The sequence below is a fragment of the Anopheles merus genome, chromosome 3L (assembly GCF_017562075.2).
Source record: "Anopheles merus strain MAF chromosome 3L, AmerM5.1, whole genome shotgun sequence".
NCBI lineage: Eukaryota > Metazoa > Arthropoda > Insecta > Diptera > Culicidae > Anopheles > Anopheles merus.
In genome coordinates, this window is record NC_054085.1 from 5,716,398 (window position 1) to 5,734,244 (window position 17,847).

The window sequence follows — 17,847 nt, forward strand, 5'->3', positions numbered from 1 at the left end:
ACTATTCTACGATTCCTTTCCTGACGTGACTACTGTACACCACTGTAGTTCGTTATCATCCTGTAGGAGGTGAGTGTGTATGTGTGTGTGTCTATATACCATTTTGTACAACAGATTGTAGGCTACTTAAAATTTTAAAATGAAATACCCACAAAATGGTTCACTAAATAGTAACGGAAATTGGGACGAGCAATGATGTTTGCCCATGTAACAGAATTAAACATCTTTGCTCGATACATGGGTTGTACACACGTGAAAGACTTTACAATTCAGGGTAGGAGACATAACAGAAACAGCTTGTGTTTACACAGAACACATTACCAAGATAGCTGCGACTATACAAGGATCTACATCATAAAGAACATTTATTGCGTACACCACCAGCCACCCATTGAACCGTGAAAGCGGCGGCAAACAAGTAAATGATTCACAACAATGCAAAAATATGTTTTACATTAAAATTAAATACATGTTTACACATCATAACGATCTCGCGATCGCACCAAAATCTTGGGGCGCCGTAGTTTGGGAAGAGCCAGTGTTTCTCCCCGGCAAATAAAAATGAAAGGGATCGCTGCTAATATTTTGTAACGAAATTATGATACACAACCTATTTATTAATCAAGAAGAAGATGAACAACCTATGCTGGATATGTGAGGTGCGATGAATCAAAAGAATTCACTGCAACACAGCTTCTAGGCTAATCGTAAGCTGTAGCATTATTCTTTGCAAACTTTCTATCGTATCTCGATTAGCTTCTTCTACGCATCATCCTTAACTGCTACTGGAAGAAGAAATCTCATAAACGCAACCCGGCGAAATAGTCACGATTATGGGGTGGAGGGGGGGGGAAGAAGGGTCTCAAAATACGCACGTTCCGCTGTTCCGGTTAGGGAAAAATATACGTTATAAACAATAGACACTGCACTACTTGATTAAAAGTATTTAAAAAAAACGGTTTTGGCAAACAACAACGTCAGCATGTTCGTTGCGGTGTAATATTATTGTACACACTAATACGGGAAGAAACAATCTCTAACACATGCGATAACTTGCTATGCTATGTCTCGTGATCGCTCGATCGCACGGCGGTGAAAAATTGAGCTTTACGCTTATCCTGTACACACACAACACTAGTGGCATCTTTCCAGCTTGCGGTGCAATTAAATTACAGTTTTGGTAGATGCAACTCTTGGCGGTCTTCTTCTGGCGGGAGCTTTTCTTTTTGCTGTTCTATCTATGCCACAATTAGCGTTCAAATGTACGGCCATAGGTGACAAATTAAGCGATTGAAATAATGATAACACTAACCAATAAAAATGTACACCGCGTAACAAAAACTTCTACTCCGCTAGTCTTTCGTACTTCCTTTTTTTCTGGCTGAACGAGTTCCAGTTAAAGAGCAAAGGGGAATTATGTGCAATATTTGTGTAAATTAATCTACCATATAATACAACTATCGTAGGTACGTTACGACCTAAATTATTCTCTCCTCCTTCCCCGCTTTCGTTCTCACACTGTATCGATTCCACAACACATTGCTTTTATGAATCTGTGCTACACGAGACGTAGCTTCATTTTCTGTCTCAGTGAAGTTTTGCAATTAGGGTTGGTTAGATTGTACAATAGTTCAGCGCGCACGCGCACAATAATTAGCTACTGTTTTTGATGGCGCTGCTTTTGAATGATTGCTACATTATTTTTTGTTTAAAAAAAAGCTACCTAATTGAACCTCTCCATTCGCATTCATAGGGCGCCTATCTCCTAACGCTCTCGCGTTTATATTAGGTTGGCAGAACTTCTGGGGACACTCTTTCGAAGGAATGTTTGGGCAACGCTTATCGCTTGCATTAGCATAGATGCAGCAAACAGTTGCCCTCCTCGATCGACCACACTACTAGCTGTTGCTGTTCCGGTAGCTGCTGTGGCCGATGCTGCTGTTGCTGCTGCTCGCACCGGCACCACCGCCGCTCGTTCCGGTTCCGCTGCCGCTGATACTGTTGTACCGTGCCCTGAAGCCCGCCGCCCCCTGTCATGCGCCCAATCCATCGGAATATGAAGAAATGCTGCTCCGCGTCGACCCTCCGACCTGCAGCAGATGGTGATGGTGGACGTGCGGGTGGTGCGGGTCGTGCGATTGCGGGGATTGTGGTGGCATCGGTACCAGGCTGTTGCCGTACAACTGTTCCATCTCTTCCAGCTGCTGAGCGAACGTTTCCTCGAGACGCTGCGTAACGATGAACGAAGAAAAATGGCGAAAAATAAGAAAGTATTTGGGAAAATTTTATTAAAAAGCAAATCAAATAAAACAAACAAAAAAAAACATAAAGATCCATCCGATACCACAGAGAGAGACAGACGATGAGAACGTAATATTGTGATCAACAGAACGAATTGTAAGCAAATGTGAAGTAAAACTGTGCTTTGTTTAATCCTAAAAGACGACTTCAAATAATAGCGTAAATAATAGCAGTACACAATCGGTTAATTACACTTAACAGGCTAAACACCAACCAGTAAACCAGAAATAGAGAACGGTCTTCAACCCTTTACCGATATACAATGAGATATTAAAACACAACAATTCTTCTTACAAAATGTACATCAAATGTAAATTCGAAAACGCGTGACACAAATACAGTAAGACAAAGTTACCCAGCCAACAAAACAACAACGGCTATATTATGTCACCACACTGTCTGGGTATGGATCAATCACCGATCACCGTATCAATGTTAATACAGATTGGTTGAACCTTTCAACGGAAAAGGGCGAAAAAATGACACATGTCTGCCAACGAAATTGCCCTGCGTGCCATTAGTACTTACACATCCACTGCATGGGGAGAGGAGAGCGCAGCGTGTCAATGTGACGAATGTTTATTTTATGCACGTGTTCAAAAAACGATACATGCATGATGCACCATCGATCATACAGTGCAAGCAGCAAAAAATGCATGTGCATGATGATATGCATTCCATTTCAGGGGCACCGCACACGCCATCGAGGACGAAATGTAATTCCGCGCCTCAAGCGGGTGTCATTATTGTAAGTGGGTTTACAAACAAACGATCAATAACATCAAGGAACGCTTTCCAATAGTTACGAAACACGGAGTTAGCGGAGAAATAATTAAAAAATAATATATATTTTTATCTATCTTTGGTATGGTTCTGTTAGGGATCTTCTAATTAAATCACTGAATGAAATAAAAAAGAGTTATTTATTTGTTGAATTTAGGATACTTTCAGACATCCCAGATCAGATCACATGTTCAGTGTCTCTTTTTTTAAATTATAACTATATTAAAACCATTACCAATAACTAACATACTACATACATTCCAATTGTGCAATCATGACTACATCAAACGGCTACAACGCGTTTGCAACAATTTGTCAATTAACACACCCAGACTTCTCCTTCCTCTCCGTAGTGAGGAGGAGAAGGGAGATCGTTTGGAATTAATTTGCCAAACATGAACGATTAAACGCTCAGATACGCAATAGATATGCACGCGAGTAGAAGTGTAGTGATCTTGAATGTTAAGTGTCACACTATTCACCAACAGTCGGTTATCCTTCGACACCTGTGCAACAACCACGTTCGTCTCATACCCCTTCTGCCATAGGCGGTTTGACTTGCGGCACACGTCTCTACTATCAATCTTATCGACTGCATCAGCCGACGCTGGGCCTGTCGATGACGTTAGCTCACACGCGGAAGCCTCCACACCAATGGCACAACGGGCACAGAGAGTGCGTATAATCCGAAGGGTGTCATAAGTAGAGTGTTGTTGTCCCCTGTTGCGACAAAATAAAACAACAGCGCGTATCCTCCTCCTCCCGTCCACGTATGATCTCTTCCAATCTTCCCCTAAGGCATCACCACCGTGGCGGCACGTACCCGAGGACTCAACGTCGAAGTGGATCAGACGCGCGCTGGTGTGCTGCTCGTTGTGTCAGTACGGAGATAGTACCCGGTCAGAACGGTTCGTTCTTACTGCTCGGAAAATGCAACTGCTCATTGCGATCTTCTTGCTACTTGTGGCTGTTGGTGGTAACTTCACGCACGCCTTCGACTATTGTGCTGCATCGAAAGATCTCTGTCCCGTGCCCGGTTCGCAGCATGTCGTTTGCAATGGGAGGCAATTTGCACCCGCTTGCAAAAGTCCCAAGCTTATCAAGATGAAACCCGAATACCGGGCACAAATACTGGAGTTTCACAATCGATTGCGAAACAATCTTGCCTGCGGATACTTTCACCGGTACGCCGAAGCGAGTTCGATGGAGGAGCTGGTAAGTTTAAGGGCTTTGAGGACACGATTGGTTCATAACAATCAATTATAATCAATTCCACGCAGCACTGGGACAATAAACTGGCCCGCATAGCCGAGTACAATGCAAGGACGTGCAGCTTCGAGCACGATGAGTGCCGAAACACGCGCAGATATCGTACCGCTGGTCAGAATCTTGCCATCAATTGGTTCTACGGCATGAACGTGACGGTGGCGCAGGCGTTGGATAAGTTCCAGCGCCACTGGTTCCTGGAGTATAGGAAAGGCCGCCAGAAGATGCTCGACCGCTACACCAAACTCTCGATACAGGCCGGTATAGGACACTTCACGCAGATGATACACGCCGACACGCAGTACGTTGGCTGTGCGATGGTACGCTTTCAAGGCATCCAGCAAGGTTTTCCGGTGACACAGTACTATCTGGTGTGTAACTACTCGGTGGGCAATCTGTACGAGCGACCCGTCTATCGAAAAGGTAAACGGTGCAGCAAGTGTAAGTACGGATGCTCGAACGACACGTCCTACCGATGCTTGTGCCGTTCGTCCGTGCGGAACTAGCAAAGTGTGCGGATGAATGTGTACTACCTACTTTGGGGAGATCTGTGTCTGAACAAGGAGAGGATCATCGGTATCGATAGGCTCTGGCGAGGAACTTGACACCACTGTAGTGAAAGGTCGGTAAAGTTCAAACGATGCTATTGAACAAATTTAATCATAGTTTTTTTGCGTATATAAATCAAAACTCTTCTTAAGTGTACTTCAATAAAAATAACCTCCGTCCAGTAATAAACCTTGTAAAAGCTTTAAGCAGTACTTTGTCCCTCTTGTGTCTATAGTAACAGATACGTTCACTGGTGAACCTAAATCCAACATGCTTCAAAAGATAAGCACTCACGATGCGCTACGTCCAAGTCTTCACGGGAGCGCCACCCAAACCCACTTTTGCAATGGCGCAGAAAGTGTGCACAACAATCTGCAGTACACTCCTATGCAACGTACTAACGGCCAACGTTAATTGCACCACTGCTCTTTTCTATCATGTTTAACTCCCGCCTTGAGATATACCTTTTTGCATTATCCGCAACGTGTTATTGTTCCCCAGGATTGCCGGAAACCAGATGAGATAAATCACCACCCCCAGAGTGTGCAAACATATGACTCACCGTCGCGTGTTGTATATATGTGAGGACGGTTGTGTGCTACACGACACGTGTGGGGTATGTTATGATGAGAAAAGCACAATGAATTTTAATTATCAGTGCGCGCGAACATTAGTTAAGAATGAGTTATGTTACTGGTGGGCCAGATTCGTCACCATCAGCATATAAATGCGTTTCACAAACGCATTTTCAAATGAAAATAGATAAACGCAAAAACACACATACGCTTCATACTGTAAAGCACACATCCAGACAGGTAAACAAAACAATAAATTAGTACAAACACACCAACGCGTACAATGGAACATGCTGAAAACGCAATAGATGGGAAATAATTATTCAAAAGTATTAAACACGTAAACGAAAACCACTGGCAAAATATATGCATGAAATACAAATGAAAGACGACCAAATAAAAAGTAACACAAACAAATCATTGGACCAATTGCACAACAACACAAACATAAAGAGTGGACACATGGTTTGAGGTGCAAGAGTAAATAAAGGAGTGTTTACACCAACCTGATTTGATTACGTTACGCGGTTCGCCAAGGAGACGACGAAGACTATATAGTCGAGAACGAAAAGAGGTAGTTTGTGGGGCAAAGCGAGTTCCGGCTGTTCCATTATCACACGCCATACACATACATGCTTAAAAGGGGCTCTATTTCGGCAAATTTTGGGAAAAGATCGACCCACTCGTACTATATTGGCCAATAACATTTCCTCAATAGCGCACTTTTTCCAGTATTATCCTTCCAGTAGTAGCACGACTTTGAATTGGAGTTTCTTTTTAAAGTGCCATATGTGCCATATCAAACGAAGTTGCATTGTGCGCTACAAGTTAGTGGTGGATTTCCGTTGACGGTTTCCATTCTAGGTTAGTAGACTTTCGTTCCAGTTAGTTGCGGGTTAGTTGGCAAAAGGAAAACGTAGTATATTGTGGAAATTCCGTGTAGCATGCTCCGCTCTCCATTAAGATAGTAGATCTGTCGTAGTCTTCTTTCTGGATAACTTGGTTCGTTGTGTTCGGAATATTGAAAGTTTGGAAGGAACACTAGGGTGTGCTGGGCTTTTGGAACTGGATGATTCGAGTAGTGCGAGGACGATTTTGTGGATGTGACAAGGATATTTGATACGGAATTAAAAAGCGACTGTGGCGAAATTCGACGTTCACCGATACAGATATACACAAACCCAACCGGATGCAGTAGTTGCCTCAATGCCGCAACTTCAAAGCAAGGTACACTAATTGCTATTTTGTTCCAGGATGTGCTTCAATTAAACCACTGTATCATCATCCTTAGTCGGTGCAAGCAACACCGGAGTAGATGGTGATAGTTTCAATCCCGACGGGGTGCTATTGCGACCACCGGTACCATTCGCCACAGGAAGTGGAAGACCTCCGCGGGCGGAACTGAACGTTGTCAGCCGATTGATGTTCGCATCAGATGCTGTGGTGAACGTATTATCGCCAAGGCGACTTGGGCCCCACCCAGCAGACGTACGGCGTGGCATTGTACCGCCGGATGCCGATTGATGTGATTGTGAAATATTAGACCGATTAGTGATACCATCGAACATGTTTGCCGGTTTGCGATTAGTCGCCTGATTGTTCACACGGATCGATACGACACGGTCCTTTGAGTCGGAATAGTACGACATCGGTCCCCCAGATGGAGTCCCACGGGATACACCATATTCACCACCCCCGCCAGCGTAGTAAGCGGATGATGATGAGCTGCCGTACTCATTCCGGCCCGACCGGACCGGTGTGTTCGAGAAGAGGAATGATTTGATCGGTATGCGCGTTGATCGTGATTTGCCAGAAAGCATATCTTCCGATTTGCGCCTCACGTGCACATTGTTAGCAACAAGTGGATCATTGGTGTGGATGTACTTGATAGCAGATTGGTACGGATTATTACCATAACCTCTAGCATCATCACCACCACCACCACGGCCAGCAACCATTGTAGGTGGTTGATTTTCACCTTCATTCTCTTCCAGCACGGAATCGTATGACGATGCGAGGGACAGTTTGTGCCCGGAGTTGGGCGTATTGGGCATGGACCGGCTAAGATCCGGCACAGAGCTGTGTATACTGTTTCGGTTAGAGCTACTTCCGCCACCACCACCACCGTATCCACCACCACCAGCAACGCCACCGTTTGCCATCGTGGGAAGCGTTAGGAACGTACGGGAGCGTGTGATGTTCAGCAGCCGGAGGGAAAGGGTATTGAGGGAATTGGTGCGATTGCGCAACTCCGGTGGCACGGTAAAATCGCCATCAAACTCACGGCGATCAACCGGACCCCAACGGTCTTCGTACTCGTCCACCATCCGGCTCAGATGCTTCTCAACCGCCTACGCCACCCCGGTTCGCGTCGACAGATAAAGGGGCGTTGGATGGAAAGGAAATTGGGGAAACAGGTCGGAAACAGGGATTGCGGGATACGATGGAAAAGGAATACGAACAGGTACATTGCATTTGTCGTTTGTGTGTGTTGGTGAGAAATATAGAGCGTAGTTTTGATGTTGTACATGTGTGTGTATGTGTGTGTGAGTTCGGCAGGCATAAGAAAAGGGAGGAAAAACATATTTTATTACGGTTAGTTGAACTGTACAGCAATTATTATAAAAAAACGAATCGGTTACGCTGAAAATGGGTTATCTGTTAAAAAGCCAATTAGTTATTCTTAGCACGCAACACATGCTACAAGACATTTTTTACACAAATTATTCATAATTATGCCAATCGTTCGGTAACCAACAACCTAGAAACGAAACAATTTGTAATACTTTGCTGCAACGATTATGATTTTGAAAGCTATATAAATTATTCGAACATCTTTATAGTTCTTCGTGTTCATCATTAAAAGATAATCGTTTCGTTTTAGTAGTAAGATCAAAAGATATAAACATTTTTTGTGGATCATAATGGTCTATAAGCTTTAAAAAGAATTGCTCAGCAGCAACTCTTAAAATGAACGCAGCAAAATTTTTGTTTAGTGTTCGTACCTTCTTAATCAACACAACTATTATTATACCTACGAGATTGTCAGCGTAGAGGGCTAATTTAAATATAACACATATTTACGTTAAGCATACTGTAACTGTCACCTACCTGTTTGCGGGGCATGAGCTGCGCCTTCCATTCACGTAACTCCTTCTGCAACGCTTCGTCACATTCGCGAAGTTTTGCTGTTTCATGTTCAAGCAGTTGCTTACGTTTTTCGTTTTGCAGTTGCTCAAGTTCCCTAGAGGTACGTGATAAAAATATTTAAAAAAAAATAAAAAAAATAAGTAGAGCGATCAATTTGAATGTAAAGTCTCCTCCCACTTACCTAATAGATCCTTCTGAGGTAGCTCTAAGTTCTTCAAGTTGCTTACTGTGCTTGGTTTCAAATCGCAATTGCTCTTGGTTATATCGCTTCTTCTCTTGCTCTTGGAACTGGGTAAGAAACAACAATTAAAATATCAGCTTAAGAAAGACACTACTCGGCGCCGCATGATTTGCGACCAAGAGTTCTGAAGATCTCATTACCTTTTTCAGCTTGTCCCGCTCTACCTCCGGATCAGTGGTCATAGAAATGCGTAACGACTCACGGAACATCATATCGCGAGCCTTTCGCTCGGCGCGTATTCTCTTTGGCAGTGCTCGCCGTTCGATCGTCTGTCGTTTCAACAGTTCCTCTTCTTTCCGGGTGATCATGCTGTGACGAACGCAATAAAAATATAAAATTTATTCCTATTTTAATATTTCCAAGCCATTTGCACATACCGTTTGATTTGATCTAATTCCTTCTCATGCCGAATAATCATTTGATGCCGTTGCATGAAACAAATGTCCTTCACATGACGCTTTGCCAGTTGATGCTTATCGTGGATATGTTTTTCCTCCAGTTCCCACAGCATCGCTTCCCGGGTTCTCATCGCCTAGTAAACGTAATAGAAGCAATCAGCACAAATGCAACGCTAAACTCCACACTGTGTTATTACCGTTTGCTTTTGCTGCAGATAACCCTTGTCGGTAGCGGACAGCTTTTCGCGGTAGATTTCACTAATCCGCCGCAGAGCAAGTTCGTGATTTTCCGATAGCGACGATAGGAACGACTTTTCACGCTCCTCGTGTTCGAACTCCATCTGCGTTTTCCGCTTACGGAATTCATCTTTTCGTTTTTCCTTCGGCAGTAGATCCACCTCCTGCTTTAACAATCGTATCTCCTGCTTCAAGCTGTCTCGGAACTATAGGCACAAAACAAACGTAAAAGAATTAGAATGAATCTTTGGGAAACGTCTGTATTACTTTCATAGATCTACTTACTAGTTTCAGGTCTCGCTCCTGTTCGGCTCGGATCTTTTTGGACGTATTGCGCAATTCGGCTTCCTGCTGCTGTTCAAACTTCTCCACCGTTTGCCGGTGCTGACGGGCTAGCACGTCCATGTCGGCCTCGAACGTACGCTCTAGCTGTAGCCGTTCCTGCTCGAACTTCTTCTCCTGCTGCTCTTTGGCGATCGCTTCTTTACCCTGCAGGTCATAGAACTGTTTCTTCTCCTGCTTCTGCAGCATCTTGAGCTCGCGCAGCTCCTGCTTGCGGAACAGATGATCGTCGTACAGCTTGTTATTATCCTCATCGCTGTAGATCACCTTGCTGGTCGTGGTCGTTACTTGTACCCCATCGATCTCAAATTTACGCGTTCGTTTTCGCGTTTTCTTTTTCAGATTTTGTAGGTGCAATTCCTCCTTGCTAATATTGCGGTTAGCTTTCTGCCGAATGCCGGCCGTACCGTTGCCACCGGCTGCGGCTGCTCCCGTGCCAGCAGCAGCGGCCACACCACCAGCAGCACCGGGAGTTCCCGCCGTGGCTGTTGCCGAAGCATTACCACCGGCACTGCTACTGACCAAGGTCGATGATCCGGACAAAGTCGCCCCAGCTGCCAACACAGGTACCTTATCGTCGTCGAGGTCTAGTGAGGGCATTGGCTTTCGTCGGAGTGTTACCTCTTCTTCCAGCTCGACCGATGCATGCTCGCGACTATCGTGACTAGTGGTGGTTGCAATGCTTTCCGCATCGCTTCGATCGTACAGATGATGCTTCGCTGATACTGCTAATGGAGTCGTTCCACTGCTACCCGTCCGCTGATGATGATTACCACCGATCACCATGCCACCTGCGGCACTACCGTGCTGCTGATGATGGTTCTGATGAATAGGCGTACTGGCGGAACGTACCGAACCACCGCCTTCGAGCGAACCGACGCTACTGTCTGGTGAAATCCGAGACTTTTCTATCTTGCGCTTATTCACTATGATACTGACATCCTCACGACTCTGATGGAATTCACTGCCACCATTATATCTATTGCCATTGATAATTCCTCCACCACTAGCACTACCTTTACCCGTTTGGCTTGGCAGCGAAATCGAGGAACCGGATGGCGATCGTTGCTGTGGATGCTGAGCTTGCTGCTGCTGATGGGATGGCTGCTGCCGCCCGCCGACCACAATGTCCACCTTGACGTCATCACTCGATTCGCTCGGACCGCAGCTAACGTTGGACAAATCACTGGTGGAGTCGTGGTGATAATGATGCGGTGATGACGCATGCGGATTATTGATCAGCTGCGGATGATGTTGCGAGGAGTCCTTCACCTTGATCTCCTCCTCGCCAACCGTCACCACCGATACATGACTAGTGTCCAGCAACAACTTGCTGCTGTTGTTTAGTAGATTGTGTCCGCTAGCGTTGAACACATCACCATCGCCGTACGCATCCACATCCCGATCGGGAGAACTAGCGTTTGTATCATCCACCAGAAGAACTTCGCGGCGATCATCATATCCCGAGCTGACGATGAGCACCTCGCTTTCGTCCAGCTTTCGTGCGATCGCTCGCCCACCTGTGGCCGACTGTGAAGGTGTTCGCATAGGATGATGCCGCGGTGAAACGTTCTCCAGACTATCCAGCGACTGAAAGTCGTCATCGGTCGACGATTCGTTGACGTGCGTTTTGTTTAGCTCATTCGACACGATAACCACCTCATCATGGGCTCCCGTACCTGGGGGAGATATGACACGCGAACGCCGTTGCTGAGACGAACCGAACGACTTCGTCGAGGATGCAGACGATGAAGTACCAGAAGAGGCTGCTACAGCCGCTGCCGGTGGCAATGGAATTGAATTATCAATTATCACCGGTGGGTGGCTCGTGACGACCGTCACCTGTGCCACGTTGCTTGCCAAACTGTTGGAAGGATCAGACAGCACAGCCGCATCGTTGATGGTGATGGATGTCGTTGAGGAGGATGAGGAGGTATTCATCAAGGTGGCATGATGAGGCAACTGATTGCGTACCGTTGAGGGCGTTGAGGTGGTGGTAATCATTTTCACTCCCTCGTCAACTCCTCCCTCCTCTACCAGGGATGAAGGCGGATGCACCGCCCTCGGAATGGCAACATTATTAGTACTAGACATAGCGAAGGATTGATTTGCCTTCGGTGACGAAGGATGCTCGTGAACATTTATCGTCGGCTTTGCACCCGGCGGCGTCGATGCCTTGGGGCTCTTTTTATCGGACGGTGGCGTCGGTGCATGTTCCTTGCGGGGAGACTTCGTCTGCTCTTCAATCACACCACTGCTTCCCATTCGCATCAGAGCCGGAGGCGGTGGTGGCATTGTACCGGCTAGTGCCGTTGCATCCGGTCGATCGAGAGCCTTTGCTGGCGGTTCACCCGCCGGCGGTGTTTGTGGCGTTTCTGGTGGCGTTGGCGGCACGACATCCTTTGCCACGGAACCACCGAATATGAGCTTCGCCGAAGTTTGTCGTCCCGTGGGAGAAGTTGGCGTTTGCGGTGGCGGAGGTGCAGGTCCTTTCTTAACGGCGGCAGTGCTGGATGTTCCACCTGCAGCCATGATTTTTCTCTGCTCATTGCCTCCACCCGGTGGTTCTGCATGTGGCTCTCCCGTGGATGGTTGTTCAGGGACAATTTCTTTAGGCACAGGTAACACCGGCGTGGGAACGTTAACCGCTCCCCCACTAATGTTCGATGAGGAGGAGGATGTTTTGATGGTTGTTTCTGGTGTGCCCTCTACACTGACCGGCGAAGCAACGACCGGCGGTGGCGCGGGTGAAGGCGCTGGTTGCGATTTTTTCATTTCCGTTTTTGTATCTACACTAGGCGGCGGTGCCTCCAGCGGTGCCGCGCCTGCTGAACCTGGCGCTCCGACAGTAGTCGTCGCCGGTCCATTCTTCGATTTGCTGGGATCATCTTCGGTGGTGGGAACGGGAGTCGACTCTTTCGAATCTCTGGATGACTTCGAAAGGGACGTGGGTGTATCTGGAACTGATGCGCGATACAGAGAATGACGTACAACTGTAAGTATCGTGCATCCAGGAAGGTTTTGATATGTTTTTAACTTACGCTTATCAGTTTCTTGACTCTGTAGAGAAGAAGAATCATCATCCAAGTCGAGCGGAAGAGCAGAATTGCGGGGTTCCTGAGGAGTGAAAAAATTAAAGAATAAATTAATATACTAACCATGTTAAACATATTATAAAACCAAGCTACATAACAGTAAAACGAATGTATGAAAATAAATTTCCATTTCAATTTTAAAACAAGAATGTGAAGGAACGTAGGAAATGTTACTTTGCGGACAGTGCAAATATTAACATTTCTTTTATTTTTCTTTCACTATTCTCAACATCACTTTGCATGCTACTGAATAGAATAGAATAGAATAGAATAGAATAGAATAGAAAGCAAGCGAGAAAACCAAAACAAACAACGAAATGAACTTCTACATTAATGTATAAAAACTACGGAACTATTGCCAGACTAGACGTTTACGCACTGCAGTCCGATTTTCCTTTCTCGATGATAAAGATTGAGTTTTAAATAAATAGTACACACATGTACATGCCCGATAGACAACCGAAACGCGTTGAAAAATAACAGAAAAATCTTTAAAACAATATTAAAAATGCACACTTTAAAACAATATAGGTACCTTGGACGTAATTTTGATAGTTCTACTAGAGGTCTAGAGTTGTACAAAAATCTCATATTTTAATTCGAAATCAAGGCTTTCATCAAATAATACTCAAGCGAGCAAAGAATTACACACTATACATCACACACTTCACGCGCAAGAAAGGGACTTTTCGAAATCGGGCTGTCCTGATCATTTCGGGGCAGAAACATTCTAGTCTGACAAAACTTACCAACCCTCTGATAGAGCGATCTGCGCTTCGCTTGTCGTTTAGCCTTCTAAAGCGTATATTTGCGTGTTAGTGACATTTTGAAGCCAGTTTCGTTATTTCGTTTGCAATGAAAATATACCATTTGCATTTTGGTTGTTAAGGACAGCCACAAGTACAGACGTTAGTATTGCAATTGTGTTCAATTGTTGCAGCGTGTGTTAGAGAAAAGAAAAGAGTTAGCAAGAAAACGAGTTATATCGTAGTGGGTAAGTAACCGTATTGAAAGATAGCGTGTACACGGTTTGGTTCTACTGCAAGAAACCTGAAACGCGGTACGTTTATCAAGAGATAGCACTTCTTAGCCACCGTATCTTCATCGAACGTTCTATCGGTTCGCACAATACGCACCTCCGCTTCCTCGTCCACCAGTTCCTCCTCTACCACGTCCGCCTTGTACTCGAGCAGCAGATCTTTGATGGGCTTCGAGTCTAGATTACCACTAATAAACGACAATCCCATCAGCACCTCCGTCGACGGTCTTTGCTGTGGATCCTGTTAGAAAAATGTGCAAGTAAAAAAGGAGAAATTTAATATCAAACGCTCATGTACTCATGCGCAGTTAGCCGCACTTTCCCCTCCCGCACCTACCTTTACGAGCGCGCGCGCTAGAAAGTCGTTAAAGTGTTTCGACCACTTCGATGGTTGATCCAGCTTGGGTGGTTCACTTTTTTGTATCTTGAGCAGCACTCGCATCGGAGACATTTCACTGTTCGGTGGTTCCATCTGAGCAAACTCGATCAGCGTTATACCGAGGGACCAAATGTCGACCTTGAAGTCGTACGGATTGTCCCGGAACGTTTCGCACAGTACCAGCTCCGGTGCCATCCAGTAGGGCGTCCCGATAAACGTGTCGTGCTTTTGCATCGTGTGCTTGTTCTTGGCCGAAACGCCGAAATCCGCTGCATCATCATGGTGCGAAGTGTAATAAAATGTGAAAGAGCAACACGAACGAGAGAAAAAAAGACGTTAATGATTATTAGCTTCCTACACGCCTTCGATTGCACCAAAGGCAGCAGTCCATCCATACCCAGTTTAACGCCACCGTCCATTGTTAGCAGCACGTTGCCGGCCTTCAAGTCCCGGTGTATCACCTTGTTCTTGTGTAAATGGTTCAGTCCGGCGCACATGTGCTTGCATACGTAAGCAATCTGCGCCTCGGTGAGTGGTTTCTCTAGCTCCACCATAATACTATCTAAGGCACCACCATCACAATATTCTATCAGCATCTATAACGAAAACAAGAACCATGCAAACAAGAAGACCGATTAAATTTCTGAAATGCATCTGAACCATGCAAAAAAAAACCCTCCTACCAGTCTGCCTCCTAGTTACACCTACGAATATTGGTACACACTAACGGACCCACTTTCCGGCCTATTTACTATGCTCTCAACTTGCATTAAAAAAAAAGAAGAACTTGCAAAAAATAGCAATGGAAGCTTATGAATGAAACAGATTGCATTACTTTGCTTCGTTGTGTATCACCACAATGCTTGGAAGTGGAACTGCTAAACATAGGGGAGAGAAAAATCTCTACCAAGAAATATGATCCAACGCTTCTTTCTCCAGGGCACATTCTAGCATTTCCTATGAATCAGAAAAGTGCATCAAGATTGCATGTGCTTGTACACTTTCTTCACGTCCGTCCAACTACAACGAAAGTGCCGTGTGAGTATTCAAAACATTAGATCGGTAATAACGGGTTGCCTTCATGTTCAGATAACACATAATGCAATGCATCGATGAGCAAATGGTTTATTGTGGACCATTCACTTCTGCCGTGTACTCAAATGGAATCATTGCTTGGGTGCAGCAACATCACACCAAAGATTTTACTTGTTGATTGTACTTGGTGAGTAAAATGCAATTTTTGTGAAAATAATATAAGTACGTATCTAATCTATATAACTGTATGTAAAAATAATCCTACGCTAAGATATATTTCAAATTATCTAATGCTATGTCCTTTTTCCCCGAAACCCATTACTCACCCACAGCTTGTCGTCGATCGAAAATGCTTCATACAAACCGACAATGTTTGGATGCTTAATCTCGGACAGGATGTCAATCTCAACCATGTGATCGCTCAGATTTTCCTCATCCTCCAGTGTGCACATCTTAGCCGCAGCCAGCTGTTTCGTCTCCCTGTTCTGTGCCTTGTACACCTTGCCAAACGCACCATCGCCCAGCTCGCCGATCATGTCCCAGAAGTCGGCCGGATCCGTGTCCATGCGGATGTTGTTGAAGATGCGCTTCTTCTTGGCCTCTCCGCTGCCCAGGTGGAACACCTTCTTCAGGTTGTTTAGGAACGACATTTTGGAAAACAGTTACAGGTATCCTGGTTCACTAGTTACACAATTTCAGAATACCCAGCTTTACGGTACACTATCATATACACCTTTGCTCATCCAGATGACTGTGGGCTGTGGCTATTCGCACATTTACACAGTATCAGCACTTAATTACTTTACTATTCGACTATGTACTACTGGCACACTAACACAGCTGTGTGCTCGTGATACCAATGTCGTCAATGCACCTACGCTTATCTTCCGTGCCGATATCACTTAATATCCACGAACCTTATCTTTCACTTGTGCGCATGGAAAATGCCCTCTTTCTAGAACTTCCAGAGAGTATTGCGTTTTACTCATTATTGCTACAAACAAGTCTTTGCTGCATATAGAACACACTCTTCTATGCATGTGTTACTTTGCTTTTTACCGGTAGACGAAGAGTCCTTCAGTCAATGGATAACAAATCACACATTATCACACTTTTTTACAATCGCAGGTTCACATATTCCTCGCACCAAAGCTTGAAGTATAGCAGAAGTTGCTGGAAAACGGTGTGTCACAATGCTGTGCTCCCAACACGATCAAACCCGATGGAAATACGACAGCGGCAATCCGGTGTGCTGAAGAATAAGCTACTTTCGTGCGGTCGTGATGACGGTGACCATAATTACTCGTCCGGCATCTGTCGGCGAACAAGCCTCCTGTAGCCACACAATCGTTATCGGTAAGGCTCAGGGCTGCTGTGACGTTGCAAGTGCCAGAGATGGAGTCACCTTCTCTGCGTGCCATTTTCACTCGCACACTGGGACGAAAACAAGGCCGAGCAATCTGCTACTGTGGAACGGTCACCAAACCTCCAATGTTGAGCATTTGTTTAGATTTTGCCAAGGGCTATGACGGGTGCCGGGGGATTTCTGTTGACCTTGATAGGTGCTACATTAACAAGTTCTGCGTTGTTATCCACGACGGATAATGGACGTGCACAATAAATCATTCGCGTAAAGCATACAATGATGATGTTCAACCGTCCTAATTCGGTTTTGAGGTAAGAGGCCTAAAAGGATAGAAAACAAAAGAAAGACAAACCATATTAGTCATATTTATTGAAGTGATTAATCTTTATGTGTGGCTGATAATAATAAACGTCTGGCATCTAAATTCAGAAAATGTAAATAAACACCCCAACTATGACCGTCGGCCGTCGTAGGCTTTGTGGAAGAATAGGCTAACAAGGCCATAGAATTGGAAGTGTAATTTCCTACTTCCCATTTACTTCTTTCCCCTAGAATGTGACGTCTATCAATGTTTATTTATCTGGAGTGATAAATAATTACAATTATGAATAATGCTTTCCAAACAACGGGCGAACGATTTCTGGTATCGTTCTAGGAGACGAAACAACAATCAACTGGAGGGAAAGGTTTATTCTATAGAGAAAATAACACGAATTACTGTTTGGATTCTAAAAACTAGAGAGAAAACTTAACCTACATAAGGGGTATTACTACTCTCATGGCGTAAATAAATGTAACCTTCCGCGTTTGTGTGTTGCTGTGTGTAGATCATCATTCGTTAAATTGTTAATCGTAATTTCCCACCTTCGGGTAAACATTGCGCCCAAAAACCAATTAATCGGCAGAATTGCTCCCTTACAATCACACACATACACAGAAATACACGTACACACCACCTACTTAAACAACAATGAACATTATTCGTGCTAATAAAACTGTGAAACCCAATTGGATCAGCAGTAGCTGCGGAGTGGCGCGAAATTATGTTGTTGTATGCTCACAACACGCGCGCGTAAGTTAAAAAAGTTAGT

General features: G+C 44.9%; 2 protein-coding genes across 5 annotated transcripts; one reads left to right on the top strand and one right to left on the bottom strand.

Annotated features, from left to right (window-relative positions):
* Nucleotides 1-985: 985 nt before the first annotated feature.
* LOC121600596 (serine/threonine-protein kinase 10) lies at nt 986-17,064 on the bottom strand. Of its 4 annotated transcripts, XM_041929321.1 has the most exons (14): nt 15,717-17,064; nt 14,753-14,951; nt 14,314-14,624; nt 14,074-14,217; nt 13,691-13,732; nt 12,884-12,959; nt 9,786-12,805; nt 9,461-9,706; nt 9,243-9,397; nt 9,006-9,174; nt 8,806-8,912; nt 8,586-8,718; nt 5,981-7,825; nt 2,137-2,228 (listed from the first exon to the last, which is right to left on the bottom strand). In XM_041929321.1, the coding sequence occupies exons 1-13, from the start codon at nt 16,038-16,040 to the stop codon at nt 6,740-6,742; spliced, it is 6,012 nt and encodes a 2,003-aa protein (XP_041785255.1). In that variant the 5' UTR covers nt 16,041-17,064; the 3' UTR covers nt 2,137-2,228; nt 5,981-6,739. The 4 variants fall into 4 exon arrangements, with proteins under 4 accessions (XP_041785257.1, XP_041785258.1, XP_041785255.1 ...); XM_041929323.1 differs by lacking the exon at nt 5,981-7,825 and having other exon boundaries at nt 986-2,228; XM_041929322.1 differs by lacking the exon at nt 13,691-13,732.
* Nucleotides 3,524-5,820, top strand: LOC121600597 (antigen 5 like allergen Cul n 1-like). The gene is made up of 2 exons (XM_041929325.1): nt 3,524-4,299; nt 4,365-5,820. Exons 1-2 carry the CDS (start codon nt 4,015-4,017, stop codon nt 4,854-4,856), a joined length of 777 nt encoding a protein of 258 aa, XP_041785259.1. The 5' UTR covers nt 3,524-4,014; the 3' UTR covers nt 4,857-5,820.
* Nucleotides 17,065-17,847: the final 783 nt, after the last annotated feature.

Bases quoted from the DNA above. Each gene is read 5' to 3' on its own strand.
- LOC121600597 (XM_041929325.1), top strand. From the start codon at position 4,015: ATGCAACTGCTCATTGCGATCTTCTTGCTACTTGTGGCTGTTGGTGGT. The intron at 4,300-4,364 runs GTAAGTTTAAGG...AATTCCACGCAG, and splicing joins CGAGTTCGATGGAGGAGCTG to CACTGGGACAATAAACTGGC.
- LOC121600596 (XM_041929321.1), bottom strand. From the start codon at position 16,040: ATGTCGTTCCTAAACAACCTGAAGAAGGTGTTCCACCTGGGCAGCGGA. The intron at 14,952-15,716 runs GTGAGTAATGGG...TTTTCGTTATAG, and splicing joins CGATCGACGACAAGCTGTGG to ATGCTGATAGAATATTGTGA. The intron at 14,218-14,313 runs GTAGGTGCGGGA...TTTTTCTAACAG, and splicing joins TAGCGCGCGCGCTCGTAAAG to GATCCACAGCAAAGACCGTC.